Source organism: Zootoca vivipara, chromosome 1 (assembly GCF_965207765.1).
Source record: "Zootoca vivipara chromosome 1, rZooViv2.hap1.1, whole genome shotgun sequence".
Taxonomy (NCBI): Eukaryota; Metazoa; Chordata; class Lepidosauria; order Squamata; family Lacertidae; genus Zootoca; species Zootoca vivipara.
This window is the reverse complement of record NC_142582.1, coordinates 47766713-47783480: the sequence shown is the minus strand read 5'-3', so window position 1 is coordinate 47783480 and position 16768 is coordinate 47766713. Positions and strand designations below refer to the sequence as shown.

General features: G+C 42.0%; 1 protein-coding gene across 2 annotated transcripts; it reads left to right on the top strand.

Moving 5' to 3' along the window:
• The first annotated feature begins 132 nt into the window (after positions 1-132).
• PECR (peroxisomal trans-2-enoyl-CoA reductase) lies at positions 133-16039 on the top strand. 2 transcript variants are annotated; one of them, XM_035128277.3, is made up of 8 exons: positions 133-283; positions 1829-1962; positions 8766-8931; positions 10589-10670; positions 11440-11536; positions 12754-12861; positions 14111-14222; positions 15368-16039. In XM_035128277.3, exons 1-8 carry the CDS (start codon positions 142-144, stop codon positions 15454-15456), a joined length of 930 nt encoding a protein of 309 aa, XP_034984168.1. In that variant the 5' UTR covers positions 133-141; the 3' UTR covers positions 15457-16039. The 2 variants fall into 2 exon arrangements, with proteins under 2 accessions (XP_034984168.1, XP_088518761.1); XM_088662635.1 differs by lacking the exon at positions 14111-14222.
• Positions 16040-16768: the final 729 nt, after the last annotated feature.

Sequence of the window (16768 nt, the reverse complement as noted above, 5' to 3'; positions counted from 1 at the left end):
CAGCCTGCGCTTGCTTTGGTGGTTTAATTCAGGAGGAGGGGGAAAGGGGGCGGGGCGATGGGTCACGTGGTGCGAATCCCTCCTCCCTCCCCCTCGAAGGCTGCTGGTGGCTTTGGAGACCTTGGATCTCTTGAGACCAAGATGGCGGCGGCAGCGGCGGCGTCTTGTGGCGGCCACGGGGGTCGCTTTCTGGCTTCCGGGCTGTTCCGCAACCGGGTGGCCATCGTGACCGGCGGGGGCACCGGCATCGGCAAGGCCATCACTGCCGACCTGCTGCAGCTCGGTGGGCAAGGGGCGATCCGAAGGGGAAAGAACCAAAGGGAAGACCCCGGGGACTCCCCCCAAAATATGGCGTGAACCAGGCGGGGTACCCTCGCTGCGCGCACGCATTCACACGTCCCCTTGGGAGGAAATAGCGGGTTGGTGGTAGACTTGGGCTGCGCCGTGTCTTCTCGTTCCTTGTTGTCAACAGGACTGGCAGGAATTCAACAGGTGTGTTGAATTCCCAGGGGCTTAGCCAGGGGGTTGCAGGCTGCCAAATTTTGCAGCATCTGAAGTTTTCAAACCATCTTCAGAGGCACTCCTGCATATAACACATCGCAGTAATCTACCCCAGAGGTTCCTAGAGCAGTTAGGCTACCCTAGTCCACGAAAGCTCATACCAAAATAAAAACTTAGTTGGTCTTTAAGGTGCTACTGAAGGAATTTTTTTATTTTACTTCGATCCAGACCAACATGGCTACCTACCTGTACCCTAGTCCAGATAGGGTCACTGCTGGGCTACCAACTAAAGCTGATGGAAGGCACTCAGTGCAACAGAGGCCATCTGAGCCTCAAGAGACAGCAAAGGATCCATAAATATTCACAGTATCCAAGCTATGTACAGTACCTGCTTCTTCAGAGGGAGAGTAACCCCTACTGTGTCTTGATAAGCTAGTTGTTTTTATATATATTTATAATTATTATATTTATATCCCATCTTTTATTCAAGGAGCTCAAGGTGGTGTACAAACTTTTCTCCCTCTGCATTTTATCCTTACAACAACCCTGTGAGGTAGGTTAGGCTGAGAGACAGTGACTGGCCCAAGGTCACCCATTGAACTTCATGGCTGAGTGGGGATTTGAACCCTGGTCTCCCTGGTCCTATTCCAGCGTTCTAACTACTGCACCACATTGGCTCATCATTCCCTTTTGCCCCTGTCCTAGAGGATTAATGTCTCTTGTTAATCAGTGATATATAATGTCAAATCCAGGAAGGCAGATAGTGAACTCTGATTCTCTAAGCTGCACTTGTAGGTGATGGATAACTGAGCTGTAGGGAAAGTGATTAGCAGTTTGAAAAAGAGCTGGCAATATTTGTGTGCTTTATATGGGTCACACCAGGGAATCAGGCCATGTCACTTGTGTGTTAAGTAGAGCAGGCACTCATCTGCTTCTGAAGATTATGTACATAGTTTGTGGCTTGAAAGATGAATGAAGTCATAAACTAAGGGTGGGTGACTTTTTGCCATTGAAAGTTGTTTTACTGAAACACACCACATTTTGATTAACACATGGTGTGTGTACATCCAAATTCTGAATGCCAAGCCACAAATGATAGACCTCTTCATTTGCTCATCGAATGAAGTGTCCATAAAATGCCCATCATTCGTCCATTCTGGTATAATTCAGAATGTTTTTCAGAACCATGTTATCTGCGACACAATTGGTCAGTTTATTAAGTATTTTATTTATTTACTTGATGTGGGGGGCACGTGCCCCCCTGGCTATGCCTATGAATGCAAGACTATTAATGTTTAAAACGCATTTCCCCCCTCTTTTTTGACAGGTTGTAATGTAGTCATTGCCTCCCGCAAATTTGACAGATTAAAATCTGCAGCGAACGAGCTAGCTGCCAAAATTCCATCCACAGTTTCTGCCCAGGTTACCCCTGTACAGTGCAACATTCGCAAAGAAGAGGAGGTAAAAACAAAATACTTTTGTGCTCATCTGTAGAGTGGACAACTAGTGTCCTGGTGCACTGGAGAATACTTGCTTTGAGTGTATTTTACACACACACACACACACACAAATTGATTACAGTATATTTCTATGCTGCTTTTAATTCAAATGAATCCCAAAGCAGCTGGTAGTTCACAGTATTTTGCGAAGAGGTCGTTGTAAGAGTAATACTCTGCGATGGGAAAAGATTTACATCTGGCTGCATAATTGTTTTTAATGTTGTACGTCACTAATAACAGCCTCCTTTGCCAATGTTGAAATGACTTCTGAAGAATGTAGATTTTGCAGGCATTGAGAAATGTACACATGTAGGTGCTTGCATCTGGAGATTGGATCTAGAAGCCAGCCACTTTGACTTAAACAGTGCATCTGGGTTATTCCGAAGAAAAAGGGGAAAGGCCACTTATTTTTGGTGACTTTGTTTTATGAGGAAAACATGTAACCTCTGGCTGTTGCTTTGACTAAGATAAATTGTTTGTTGCTTTCCCTAAATCATTGTAGTTTTTTTTATTTCGTGTAGCTTAGAAGAGTCACCCGGTCTGATTATGAAAGCGGTAACACCCAGTTGTTTATGTTGTTAAGGTGTGTTGCTGGTTCTACTTTTAAAAAATAATTAGGGAAGGGCTTTGTAAAAGAAAGTTAATGTTCCTTTTCACTAAGAGCAAAGCATTTTTTTGTGCATCTACTATCCTTTGTCACTATGATCCATTTAATTATTCAGAATCCAGACTGCAATGCAATATCTGGGTCTGTCTGAAACCTCAAGTGTATCTGGAATTATTTGTCTCACATTCATGAATAAACTTTTAAGATTTGGTGTTTGTCATAATTTCCTTTCTTTTTGCATATGCTTCTGGGTTTTCTAATCCGTGATGGTGGTCGCTGGTTCTCCTGGTAATTCTTTCAAAGCCCTTCCTGTTTGTAACCTGTCTTTTGAAGCTGGAGGAAGACATTTTCTCTGGGTTTTTTTTTAAAGAGTTGCAGGCAGTAGGGTTGTAGATGCTTGTTTCTTTTGTCATGGTATTGCGGGGTTTCCCAAACTTGGGTCTCCACCGATTTTTGAACAGCAACTCTCATCATCCTTAGCTAGCAGGACTAGTGGTCAGGGATTATGGGAATTGCAGCCGAAAAACAGCTGGAGACCTAAATTTGGTAGTGCTTAAACAATTACTAGCTATTTTAAGCAGTGCCAATAGCTAATGGGGGGCTAGCCAGGTTTTTTGCCCCGGGTGAACCCTCCAGAGGGGTGCCATTGAGGCTCCCAGCCTCTTCCTCTCTCTCTCTCTCTCTCTCTCTCTCTCTCTCTCTCTCTCTCTCTGTGTGTGTGTGTGTGTACGCGAATGTGTGGAGTGCATGTGCTAAACTGCATCTTTGACCCAGGTTTTCACCCCTGTTTTAGGGAAAGGGCTGTAGCTCCTTGGTAAAGCATGTGTGCCTTGCATGCAAAAGATCCCATGTTCAATCTCCAACATCTCCAGGTTAGGATGGGAAAGACTTGCAGTCCTGCAGATTCATGGCCAGTCAGCTGTAGGCATTGAGTTTTTATTTTGATTATATATTTTGTGGTTTTATATTTTGATTTTGTTCTGTGAACGGCCCTGAGACCTCCAGCTATAGGGCGGTATATAAATTCAATAAATAACAACAACAATTTTGAATAAGGAAGCCAGGTATGCTCTATGATTAATCAACGGTGTCATATCACTTTCAAATTCTGCTTTGTCAATAATAATAATAATAATATTAGAAGAACCATCTATTGTCAGTCTTCTGCCTTCATCTCCAAATAGTGTTCCTTCTATGAAAAATAGCCCTTCCTTGGTTCTATTTTAGTTCATTCTGCCTAAACCACTGCTTTCTCTTTACCTTTATTTCATAACTGGGCTTCTGGAGTGTCTGTGTCCCTGATCTGCAAAAGGAGATTCACATAAAGCATCCAGGGAATAACTTATTGAATGCCAGTTTCAGAGTCTTCATCTTTACCCTCAGGGGCCTCCTTGCATTCTTTTTCATAAATAATTCTGCTTATTGGCACAGGGCTCCTGAATGCTGTGGAGTCTGCCAGCTTCCTTTGTTAAGAATACAGTGATGCTTCATTGTACCCTCTGTGTCTCTTAGCTGTTCAACATCCTGTAGCCGCCAGTCCTACCAGGCTTGATTGTCTCTCCTGACATAAAGAACATAAAGCCATTGAATGCTGTCATGTGTAAAGATGACCTCAGTTCTCTTTTCTTTCCAGCCCACCCCACACTCAGCACCAGGAAATTGAATCTGGGTTGTGATAAGATGGCAGTGATGAGATGTGCTCCCTGTGATTATTTAAATGAATAGCCTTCCATATCATACTTGTTGCTTTTAGAGGAGTCATCGGAACTACAGGCCTTTGGACCAAAATCTATAAATAATGTTACCTACTAGTAGTGATGAAGCCACAGATTTCATAAGAAAACTCTTGGATCAAATACCAAATGCTTAGTATTCTGTTTCCAATAGTGGCCAGCTAGATACTTTTGGGAAGTTTGCAAACAAGCTATGAAGGTAACAGCCCTTTCCTGTTGTCTCCAACTTCTGGTATTGGAAGTAGTTTTCACTTAGGTATTGTATCTATTAGGTATGAGGGTGATAGTCTTCGGTGGCTGGGGAAACCCAGCCAGATGGGCGGGGTATAAATTATTATTATTATTCTTAAATTGTGAAATAAGGAAAGAAAACACCATGTTTTCACTAGTTTAGTGATCTTATAGCTAATCATAGCAAAACATCAAATTCTACATATAAATTATTACATTCATGCGGTGTAAATTGCTTCAGTTTAATAACAATTCCTTTTGAAGAGGGTGCTGCTTCAGCAGTGTACAAAGTCTGGTTATCGACATTGTTACAAGTCTCCAAAAACCCTGAAACAATAGCTTCCGTTCCGAGTGGAAGGGAGCTCTCTTGCATTCATAAGTTTGACTTCTGAATCTCGTAGTAGTTCTTTATTCCCAATGGAAGAAAGGTGTCGAAGGGTGCAGGACTGCAGCCCATGATGCTCTCTGAAATATTCCTTTTTTGCTAATGGGGGAAGGTTGAGTGATATTCTCTGGGCGATTTTTCTTCTTAAACAAAGCAATTTAGGCTGCAAGCCTAAACAAACTTACACAGGAGTGACTCCCATTGAGCTCAGTGAGGCTTCCTTCTGAGTGCTCTTGTGAAGGATTACACTGCTCATGATTTCATAGTCCAACATTTACTGAAGGGTCTTAACCATTAATATGGCTCTCCATATTGAGCATGCAGTGCTTGCATAATTTCTTAATACTCTGTAAACAGCCCAGCCTTTTATCTGTAATTCTCATTCGGTGGCTATGAATGGCTTTGCAGTATAACGTGATTGGACTCTGCCGCCGGAGAGTGTGTGGATTTAAAGGTTTCTTGTGGCATGTTCCCTGAATAGGCTGGATTTTCTTCTAAATGCATTGTTAAATCAGGGTTTTGTAATTTGTTGCCTATCCAGACTGGTGCTGGGAAATGCATTCAGCTGTAGCTAATCATAATTACTGTAAATATCAAATCCTGTGTATGAGTTGCTGCATTCTTGTCTAGTGCTTGAGGGTTGTCTCCATAAATATTCTGTTGAGTGATCTACTTTTTTTATGTGCTACTTTGTGGACTTGCCCTTTTGTATTTCTTGATTCCTCATTTTCCAACTAGAGTTAATTGTTGTTCTTAACAGGGCACTGATATTTGCTCTGTTACTCACTTATACTGATTTTTCTCTGGCTTCTCCATGTACCTGGAATGTGTTATGTGCTAATATGCAGCCTATTTATCTCCCTTCGTAAAACAAACTCCTGAACACACTCTTACACTCTAACCCAGGCACCCCCAAACTTTGGCTCTCCAGATGTTTTGGACTACAATTCCCATCATCCCTGACCACTGGTCCTCTTAGCTAGGGATCATGGGAGTTGTAGGCCAAAACATCTGGAGGGCCGCACTTTGGGGATGCCTGCTCTAAGCCCTTCCCTGCTGCCCCCTTAAGCCTCTTTTAATATAAGTAAAACATGCCATTTTTAGAATTATATAAGGTTCTTCCTGATCTCCTTAATGTCTAAAAATATCAAAGCTGTATACAAAATTACAACCTAAAAAAATTGAAATGGTATCATAAAACATACAACAAAATCAGTAGAACAGTATGATAAAAGAAGGAATTATGTAATATCAGGATCCCATCACAGGCAAAATATTTGCATTTATAAGTAATCTGAAACATCTGATGGATAATGCTTCACATATGGCAGAGGGTAGGGAATTCCACAGTACAGAGATGATTATAGAAAAAGACAGTTTTGGGGTCACCACCCTGTGATATATTCTGTAGGATGTGTTTCCATGATTATCATTGCCTCAAATGTTATACTAAAATGAAACCTTTTAGTAATATATGGCTCTTGTTTTTCTAGAAGAGTCACACACAGTTTCTTGTCAACTTGAGCTAATTCAGCTGTTAATCTTTGTATCCAGATTCCCAGATTGCACGCCTCTTTTTAAAAGGAGTGCACAGGTATGAATTTATACCTATGATGTAACACCTGAAGCAGCCCTTAGCTGTTGGACAAGGGTTTGTTCTGCAAATTGCCTAGTATTAGGCATCATTATGGGACCCAGGTGGCGCTGTGGTTAAACCACTGAGCCTAGGGCTTGCTGACCAGAAGGTCGGCGGTTCGAATCCCTGTGACGGGGTGAGCTCCCGTTGCTTGGTCCCAGCTCCTGCCAACCTAGCAGTTCGAAAGCACATCAAAATGCAAGTAGATAAATAGGAACCGCTACAGCGGGAAGGTAAACGGCGTTTCCATGTGCTGCTCTGGTTTGCCAGAAGCGGCTTTGTCATGCTGGCCACATGACCTGGAAGCTATACGCCGGCTCCCTCGGCCAATAATGTGAGATGTGCGCGCAACCCCAGAGTCGGTCATGACTGGACCTAATGGTCAGGGGTCCCTTTACCTTTACCTAGGCATCATTATAAACAAATATTACGCATTTATAAAACTTCATCTTACAAAAATGTAAGGATTTTTTTCTTGCATTTTTGCAAGGGTGCTGGTCTGATTCTGCACAAAATCTATGCTGAAAGAATTGTACCTGCTGTACATGCCTTGCTAAATATTCAAGAATGGCATATCGCTTTTCTTTGACAGGGCTGTATAGACTGTGACCGCCACTTCAGCAGAATGTTGCCATTACAGTACAGTACTTGATTTGGGTAGCTGAGGATGCTGCTGGAATAGCATTTTTTTTTCCATATTTTGCTTGGCAGGGATCCAGACCCCTTGGATCCTTGTGAAGACCATTGGCACAGATAGCAGAAAGGAGAGACACAAACTGATTGGATAGTAAGAATAACTTCTGTGTTGCAATGCATTCTTCTTTAAAGCACAAATGTATGTTTGCATTAAGGCAAGAAAGCAGCCTTATTTTTAATCCTCGGTTTTTAAGAGCTTTTGCCAAATGCTCTGAAGGTCAGAGGTGAGTTTGAAACTCAGGACGCAGGTGGAAAGAAAACTGGCGCTGTTGGATTAAGAGGAGAATGAAACCACTTTTTCAAGTCTGCCCCAAAAAGAACTTTTTAATGCAGCTGGAAAGGGAAGAGAGCAACATGCTTCATACTGGTGGAAGTTGGTCCATTAGAGCAAATTGCACCCTACCACCTGCCATCAGTCAGCCCCCACCTGCATGCTTTCTTACTTACCACTGGACTTTAGTTTCACCTTCTGGGCTTTAGTTTCATCTTCTGATGGGAGTTTTAGTCTAAAACATCTGCAGGGCACCAAGTTGAGCAAGGGTGGTCTCAAATCTCAGAAATGCTCGCCCAGCTTCTCTCTGAGCTTCTCTCTTCTATCTGTGCCAAGTGGGCCTTGCTTCCATTCTATAGGAATGCATTAATAATTTGCATGCTGCTGTTTTCATTCATAAAATACAACAGATTGGTTGTACTCCCTTGATGACATTGGGAACTAGCAAGACCTGTCTGCTGGCAAAAGTCTGTTTCACACATGACTTAAATAGAATATTAAAGGCTGCTTGTTCATTCTACCAGTGCTACCACTGCACCATAAAGTCTCTACTTTATCTATCTAACTAAGGTTTAGGTACATTTGAGGATGCATGTTTACTACTTCCAGGATTAGATATAAAATAACTATTCTAATATCCTTTATTGCAGAAAAGCTCTTTTTCATTCTTTGCAATATTATGCATGCCATTGTTAGGAATATCATTTCATGTTGTGTTTGATAAGATGCTCGTGTCAGTCAGCTGTTACTATATGTTAAATTTTGTAGGATCATAAAGTACTCTGAGACATTCTATAATCTAGATTTAAATGTCTATTTTTAGGAAGTTCCAGTGGACATTAGACCTCTGGCTGCAATGTTGTGATTTCTTTAGTGTTCACACTGTTTTATCAGCCCCTAACCTTTTTGCAAGAGAAATATACAACATATGTTGTTGTTTAGTTGTTTAGTCGTGTCCGACTCTTCGTGACCCCATGGACCATAGCATGCCAGGCACTCCTGTCTTCCACTGCCTCCCGCAGTTTGGTCAAACTCATGTTCATAGCTTCGAGAACATACAACATATACGAAATACAAAAAGAAACCACTACAAAATAATCAATTGTTTTTATTCTGGGCAAGCTTGAATAATGAATGTGGAAATGACTAACACTCAAAGGCTACTGTGTGCAGACTTAGCAACTCAACTTCTTTTACTATTGGTAGGTAGAGGCACTGGTGAAATCAACATTGGACCTTCATGGGAGGATAGATTTCCTGGTCAACAATGGGGGAGGCCAGTTTCCTAGCCCAGCAGAAGCAATTAGTTCAAAAGGCTGGCATGCTGTGATTGAAACCAACTTAACTGGGACCTTCTACTGCTGTAAAGCAGGTGAGCACTTGGTGTACACCGGAAATAAGTAACTAAGCCACCAGAAGATGTTTTCCTCGTATAGCAGCTCAGTCTGTTTAGCATTGGCATGGCATGTTCTTCCTCTGCTGTCCCCAGAAGCATTATAATTAGAAATTCAGAGAACTTTGGGATTCTTCCTGGGCTCAGCAGGTTATTAAAGGACTCCAGGCTAAGTTGTCACTGTTAACTAGGTTTGGTTGAAGTTGGGTTGCCAGGTTTGTTGAAGCTCAGACCCTGAGATGCAAGGAGGAGAGGTTGGGGGCAGGATGAAGCCTCTTGAGCCAATGATACAATAGCCTGCTGCCTTGATTTTTGGTCTTCAGTCTGAAATTCTGTTTTCGTAGAATCTTAGAGTTGGAAGGGACCCGAGAGTCATCTAGTTTCCCCCTTCAAACCCTGGGAAGAAGGCTGAAATCTGACACCCCAGGTCAAACCGTGAGACCTGACAAGCAGTTTCTCCCCCTGACTAATTTACAACTAGAGGTGGAAGAAGCAAGGAGATTCCTTGACTATTTTTCCCCATGTCTGCAGATACCTAGTGACTAGATGATAGATTTACATTTGAACGCTGATACTGTTTTTGGCATGGGATGCGGGTGGCGCTGTAGTCTAAACCACAGAGCCTAGGGCTTGCCGATCAGAAGGTCCGCTGTTCGAATCCCTGCGACGGGGTGAGTTCCCGTTGCTCGGTCCCTGCTCCTGCTAACCCATCAGTTTGAAAGCACATCAAAGTGCAAGTAGATAAATAGGTAGCGCTCCAGCGGGAAGGTAAACGGTGTTTCCGTGCACTGCGGCTTAGTCATGCTGGCCACATGACCCGGAAGCTGGCTCCCGCAGCCAGTAAAGCGAGATGAGCGCCGCAACCCCAGAGTTGTCTGCGACTGGACCTAATGGTCAGGGGTCGCTTTGCCTTTACCTTTACTGTTTTTGGCACTAAGAATTAGTGGGTGACGGGTGAGGCAGCAGGATCTTCCTTAAGGCTCCAGAGCAGTTTTTTCTAGAAGGGAAGGAGGTGGGGGCTGGAGCAAACACTGGATTCTCCAAAAGCACTGTCAGTTTGTTCTAGTTCTCCATACTTTGCCTAGAAACATTGTGCCTGGGTCATCAGGCCTAACTAGTTGGAGCCATTTTCTTAGGCAGTAGTAGACGAATTGGTAGCAAGATGGGCAGGTATCCTTTAGAAACAAAGGAAGCTGCCTCACACTGAGCCAGACCTGGTGCAGCTAGTGCAGTCTTGCCTGCACAATGACTCGCAGTGACTTTCCAGGATTTCACAAAGGAGACTTTCCCGGCCTTTTCTGGAAATGCCAAGGTTTGAACCTGAAACCTTCATGCAACAGATGCGCTGTCCCCTGAGCTGTGGGTTTGTGTTATACAGATAAGTATCAATAGAGTTATAAGATGTGCATTCACTTGTGGTTCTCGGGTGTATATTTGGGTTTTATTGTCATTGCTGCTTCCACATCTAAGCAACATACGGCCCTGTTGATAGCAACTGGTTTTGTCAAGTTTTCTAAGCCTATGGAAATAAGACTTGAGACAGATTTCATTCCACTCATGTGTTTACTGTAATCTTTGCACACCATTTTCCTGGCAATATAAAAGTGTTCACAACCATTCTTCTGTGTCTACCCAGTGTACAATGCTTGGATGCAGGATCACGGAGGTGCTATTGTCAACATCGTGGCTGATGTGTGGAAAGGGTTTCCTGGCATGTCGTAAGTCTGCTATCAGTATACAACGTTTCTTTTTCATTACGATACACAGTCCCCTTGCTTTCACCTAAACTGCCGTCCTTCTGAGTAGCCGTGTGCATTTGAATGGTAAAACGAGATAGAACAGCTGATTCCCAATATTTAACATGCACATTCCTTGAGATTCCATTTTAACAGAAGTCTTTGAGCAATTTGGGACTAAATTGCCCGTGCTTATAATCCTCACATATTGTCAACAACTGGAAGTTGTTTCTGCAACGTTCCTACAGAAGACTGAGACGTCTTGAGGTGCAAAGTACAATTTTATTAACATCCTTGCACCTCAGAAGTCTCAGTCTTCTGTAAGCCATGCTTTTTTCTCAGTCAATGCCTATACTTTTATAACTTCTTGTTTATAATTTGATGAGTCATACAGAATGCTGTTAACATTATTGTGAGCTTTTCGTTGGGCTGGAATAATTGGACAAACACAAAATATTGAATTTTTTTTTTTTTTACTGCAGGCCTTCAGCCAGCCTTTGTTCACTATTTGTGTTAGCACTGAGTTTGCAATTAAGCTTCTAGAATGTCAGATATTGCTAACTTGACTGCCCTGTTCTACTGAGATTTGTTTTGGATTTTTTGGATGCTTCTCACGAGTGAACCTAGTTAGGCTTGCTAGGTGTCGCTATAGTTACTTCAAAGCATCCAGTCTTCATGGAGCTGCCCCTTCCCCCTTTCTATTTATTGATGGAAGATAATATTGCCCTTTTAAAATTTCCTTCCCTCACAGACACAGTGGTGCAGCAAGAGCCGCAGTCGATAACCTGACCAAAAGCCTAGCCATCGAGTGGGCCCACAGCGGAGTCAGAATTAACTCTGTTTCCCCGGTAGGTGACAGAAACATGTGACCAGACCAGCTTCGGTGCCCGTAAGGGAAGAGTCAAATTAGTACAGACTAATTTGTTAAATGATCATTTAGTTTGGTTTAGCTGAGACAGAATAAGACATTTCCCTACCATCACATGCTAGCTGCACAGTGGGTCATAATTATTGGAGTCTATTAAGGATTTTTGTAGTTAAAGCTACTAACAGTTTAGGGAGGCTTTTAATGTTTAATAGACTACTGTATTTTATTTTTCTGTTGGAAGCCGCCCAGAGTGGCTGGGGAAACCCAGCCAGATGGGCGGGGTATAAATAAATTATTATTATTATTATTATTATTATTATTATTATTATTATTATTATAAACAGCATCCAGGGTTTTGGATGGGTCTTAGGATATGGAAATGGAGGACAAGACTTTATTTATTCATCTATTTAGCAAATTTATAAGCTGCTTCACAGACTGAAGCCGCCAAAGCAAACTACAACAGTATAGAAATGTGATAAAATGCAAGCTCCAAAAACAATAAAACAATTTCTACACTGTTTATCTTCCTTGAATGACTGGTTCACATTTCAGGGAAAGCCATCTTAAACAAAAACGACTTCGGTACATGCCTAAATATCATGATGCAACGCTTCACAGAGATTGAGTGGTTTATAAAAGATTCAAATAGTAAGTGCCATTAAGCCAAAGGGAGAGAGAACAATTTAGTTGAAAGGAATAGAACTATACTTTTTGGTGTGTGTGCTTGGTTTTTTGTTTTTTGTTTAAAAAAATACTTATCATTCTACCCCATCCTTCCTCCTGCAGGAGACCATTGGAAACATACATAATCAAGAAAATACAAACGATTAAAAAAAGTTTTAAAACAGTCATGCAAACAATAATACCAATAAAACAATTTAAATACATTATACAGTGGATTGGGCCATCAGCCTCAGTTGCCATTATAATGTTTTTTCCTCAGGGTGAATCCTGCACCACACAAGAACAGAATGTTGTGTTGGGAATTGTGGCATATGCACAGCCCTATTTATTGAGGGAATTGTAAGCAAGTTAAAGAGCCAAGATTTTGAATGAGAGCTGGAATTTATTTGTATCCCCCCCTCCCCAACAGCATAGCTCTGAATAAGCACCTGCTTTTCAGTGTAGAGAGTTCAATGTTACTGTGTTAAGCATTAATGGAGTCTTACAGTGAGTCTGTCCTTTTCTTCATAGGGAGTGATATTTTCAGAAACTGCTGTTGCACATTACAAAGATGGTGAAGAACTGTTTAAAAACTCTGTCCGAAAAATCCCTGCAAAGAGATTAGGACTTCCTGAAGAGGTATTACAGTATTTCAACCTAAAAGTTCCTTTTTGGCACTGAGGGTCTTTACAGATGATTGGTAGTGGCGCCCGCCCTGTGGAACTCCCTCCCACCAGATGTCAAGGAAATAAACAACTATCTGAATTTTAGAATACATCTGAAGGCAGCCCAGCCCTGTTTAGGGAAGTTTTTAATGTTTGATGCTTTATTGTGGTTTTAATATCCTGTTGGAAGCCTCCCAGAAAGGCTGGGGAGGCCTGGCCAGATGGGTGGGGTATAAGTAATTATATATGTGTGTGTGTATGTACCTCCAGTTGCAGACAGGATACGTTCTGGAGCTCCGGTTGGATCCCTAGGTTTCCGCAACTGTAGGGACCGCTTCTGTGCATGTGCGCACGGTGGCAGAGTGCTTCTGTGCATGCGTGTGGCTCATTAAAGCGCTTCTGTGCATGCTCGTGCAGCTAAACACTTCCGGGTTTGCCGCTTTCACAACCCAAAATTTACATTACCCGAGGGTAACGTAAGCCAAGGTGCTACTGTATGTTCATACAAAAAAAAAAGTTTATTGGAGTACTTTTTAAAGGGCAAGCTATGTGCCTGTAATTGTATAAACCTAAAATAGGTATCCTGATTATGCTGTACAGTAATTATGTTGTATGTACCATCCATACATCCATGTATGTAGCAAACACCACATTATAAGCCTGCTGGTTGAACTTGCAGAACTTTTGAATGTGCAGTTTATAGTAGAACCTTGCCAATTTTGAAGGTGATTTTTGAGTCCTTTTAGAATAGATTGTTCTGCTGACATATCCAAGCCAGCAAAGCATTGAAATGCTTAGTATTTTACTGTCCATAAATACTATATCATTTTCTTTTTGACTTGAACATTTTGTATTTAGTTAAATATTCCTGTGGACCATTGGTCAGTAATCTTCTGTAATTGATCAGTAATGACTTCTGATCTAAGAATTACTTTCAGATAGAGAGCTAACAGGAACCCTTTTCAGAAATGTGCATTCAATGGGTGCATGAAGGGCTGGTGGCACTGTTGTGGTAACTGGCTCTGTGCTTATCAGTGTGCTTTGGCACCCTGATTTTGACATACAAATGCATAGTTTGCACATGTGCAGGGCAGAATCTATGCACTACTGCCTTTGTTGTGATGAATGCATGAAGCCTTGCCTGCGTTTTTGAAAAGTGCTGTGGCATGGCAGGCATTGAACACCTGTAATTCACATAAGTAAATGTCTCGAATCTTTATAAGGTATCTCCCTTGGTGTGTTTCCTGCTGTCTCCGGCTGCCTCTTTTATCACTGGAGAAACTGTGAAGGTTGATGGTGGGCAGAGCATATATAGTTCCCCATGGGAAGTTCCAGGTAAAAAAAACCCTGCTTTTTAAAAAACTACTTTTTAACAAGTTGCTTGTTCAGTTACATGCCCACCCAGGGCCTGTTTAGATTTCTTACACTCTTTTTGTGGAAATCAACACGTTAGTTTTATCATAGTTTAGTCAACTTTGCAGTAGCTTGATAATTTAGTTGTGAGTCTTTTTAGGTCTAGCCTGGGATTATAAAGTAATACAGCTCACTGTAATAAAAGGATTTCTATACCAGCCAGTCGGGGCAAGTGGTGCTGTGAACATTGAATGCTTGCTTCCCTAAACTATATGCTCAACCTTAACTTAAAGGTTCTAGTATTAACCCATGGCTGCCTTAACTCTCATGACATTGGAATGGGATTGGTAAAACACACTCTTGGGATTACCCCAATCTTAGTTATTGAATTGTCATATAGCTGTCTTACAAACAACAAGAAGCTACCTTTTTATAAATTTTTTGAAGGATTTTAATACTGTAGACAACAAGGGTACATACAATGTCTCTGTTCTCAGTTCATAGAGTCCTTTCTATACTGTAGGTCAGTTACATTCAGTGTGAGACACTGCTGCCATAGAGATTATGAGGTGGCCATTATTTTGACAAACAACCTTTTACTTATCAATGTCACATCTAGTTTTTCCCAGATCTTCATGTACTGAATCCAAGGCTGACTAAAGATCTGTAGAAATATAATTTGCCTTTTTGGTGTTTGAAAGATTTTTTTCAGCCGAAATGAAAATAAACTATGCGTGGTCCGTAGCTTTTTCTTCTAGAATCTCTTCCTTATACATGTTGGAAAGACAATGCTGTCATTTGGATCACTGTAAATATATAACATGATAGTTTTTGGAAAGAATTGGATAAAAGGGTGTTTGGAGAGCATTTCCTTTAGCCCAGTCTTCCCCAACCTGGTATCACTATATATTTTGGACTATAATTATCATTAGCCACGCTGGTGGGGACTGATGGAAATTGTAGCCCAAAACAATGGAAGGGCACCAGGTTGGGAAAGAGTGCTTTACACTTAAAGGAAGTTTTCTTTCTTTAAGAGAGCTGCTCATCGAGATCTAGCTGGGTTAAGGTGAGATGAAGCAATGGCTAGCTTTTGAAGGTAACTGTCTTTATCGTATCCTTTCCCACAGATCATAATAGATGGCCACCTGCACCAGATGGAGATAATGCCAAAGCACTCAAGAAGATACTTTCAGGAAAAGCTTTGTCAAAGCTGTAAAACAAAGAAATGGGGTTAGCCCCCTTCCATGCCTGTCAGTGGATAAATGCTGCCTTTCAGTAATTGATTGCAATCTTGAGCAGGCATCCCCAAACTTCGGCCCTCCAGATTTTTGGACTACAATTCCCATCATCCCCGACCACTGGTCCTGTTAGCTAGGGATCATGGGAGTTGTAGGCCAAAAACCTGGAGGGCCGCAGTTTAGGGATGCCTGATCTTGAGGATCACAGCCTCACTGGGGTAACAAACTGTGCCTTAGTTTTCTTCTTATGATTCCTCTGAAGAAAGTCTTCCCAGAACCAAACAACTGTCAACATCTGCTGCTGCTAGCTTTGATGTAAAAGGGTAAATGCATCTCTCATGACCTCTGCTTTTGCAATTTGCACTCTAAGCTCCGCTCACTAAATCACGTACATATGCTGCATTAATAAGATGCTGAAGTGAATTACAGTTCTGTAGCTTGCTATCATCACAGCCTTTCTGGTTGCCATGCATTGATTACTCACTTCTGCCATAAGAGTCTTTGGCACAGCTCCCAGAGCTGAGAGATGTTGGTGCACAATAAACTGGTGGTTTGTATCTATGTTCAAAGTTGTACAGTATTTTACCTTCAGTGGGAGTAGGCAGCATGGGTACTAACTGCCACTTGAAAACATCTTTAGGTGAAAAAGGTAAAGGAACTCCTGACCGTTAGGTCCAGTTGTGGACGACTCTGGGGTTGCGGTGCTCATCTCACTCTATAGGCCGAGGGAGCTGGCGTTTGTCCACAGACAGCTTCCGGGTCATGTGGCCAGCATGACTGGCCAGCGAACCAGAGCAGCACACGGAAACGCAGTTTACCTTCCCACTGGAGCGGTACTTATTTATCCCACTGGAGCGGTACTTATTTATCTACTTGCACTTTGATGTGCTTTTGAACTGCTAGGTTGGCATCTTTAGCCTGTACTATACTTTAAAAGTTCAGAGGTTCAGAAAGGGAAATGCCTTCATCTTGTACACATGGAGAAAACAATGGCAAAGCTTCATTTTGTTTGCATGTGTTACAAGATAGTTTATTTTTCTGAACTAGCACTGCTTGTCTTACACTGCTTGATTTGCAAGCCTTCAGGCTGGTATGTGCCATAGCTGCCATATTGACTTAATTCTAGTGCTTAGAGAAGTTGTCCAGAAACATTTTTTTCTCCAGAAAGGAGCTGAACTTTGGAGAGGTAGTAGATGAAGAACTGAAATGTGGATGCTTCATTATCACTCCAATTACCAGAACCCAAGGGGGGGAAGAAAAACCATTAGAGTTATAAGGGGAAAGCTCATG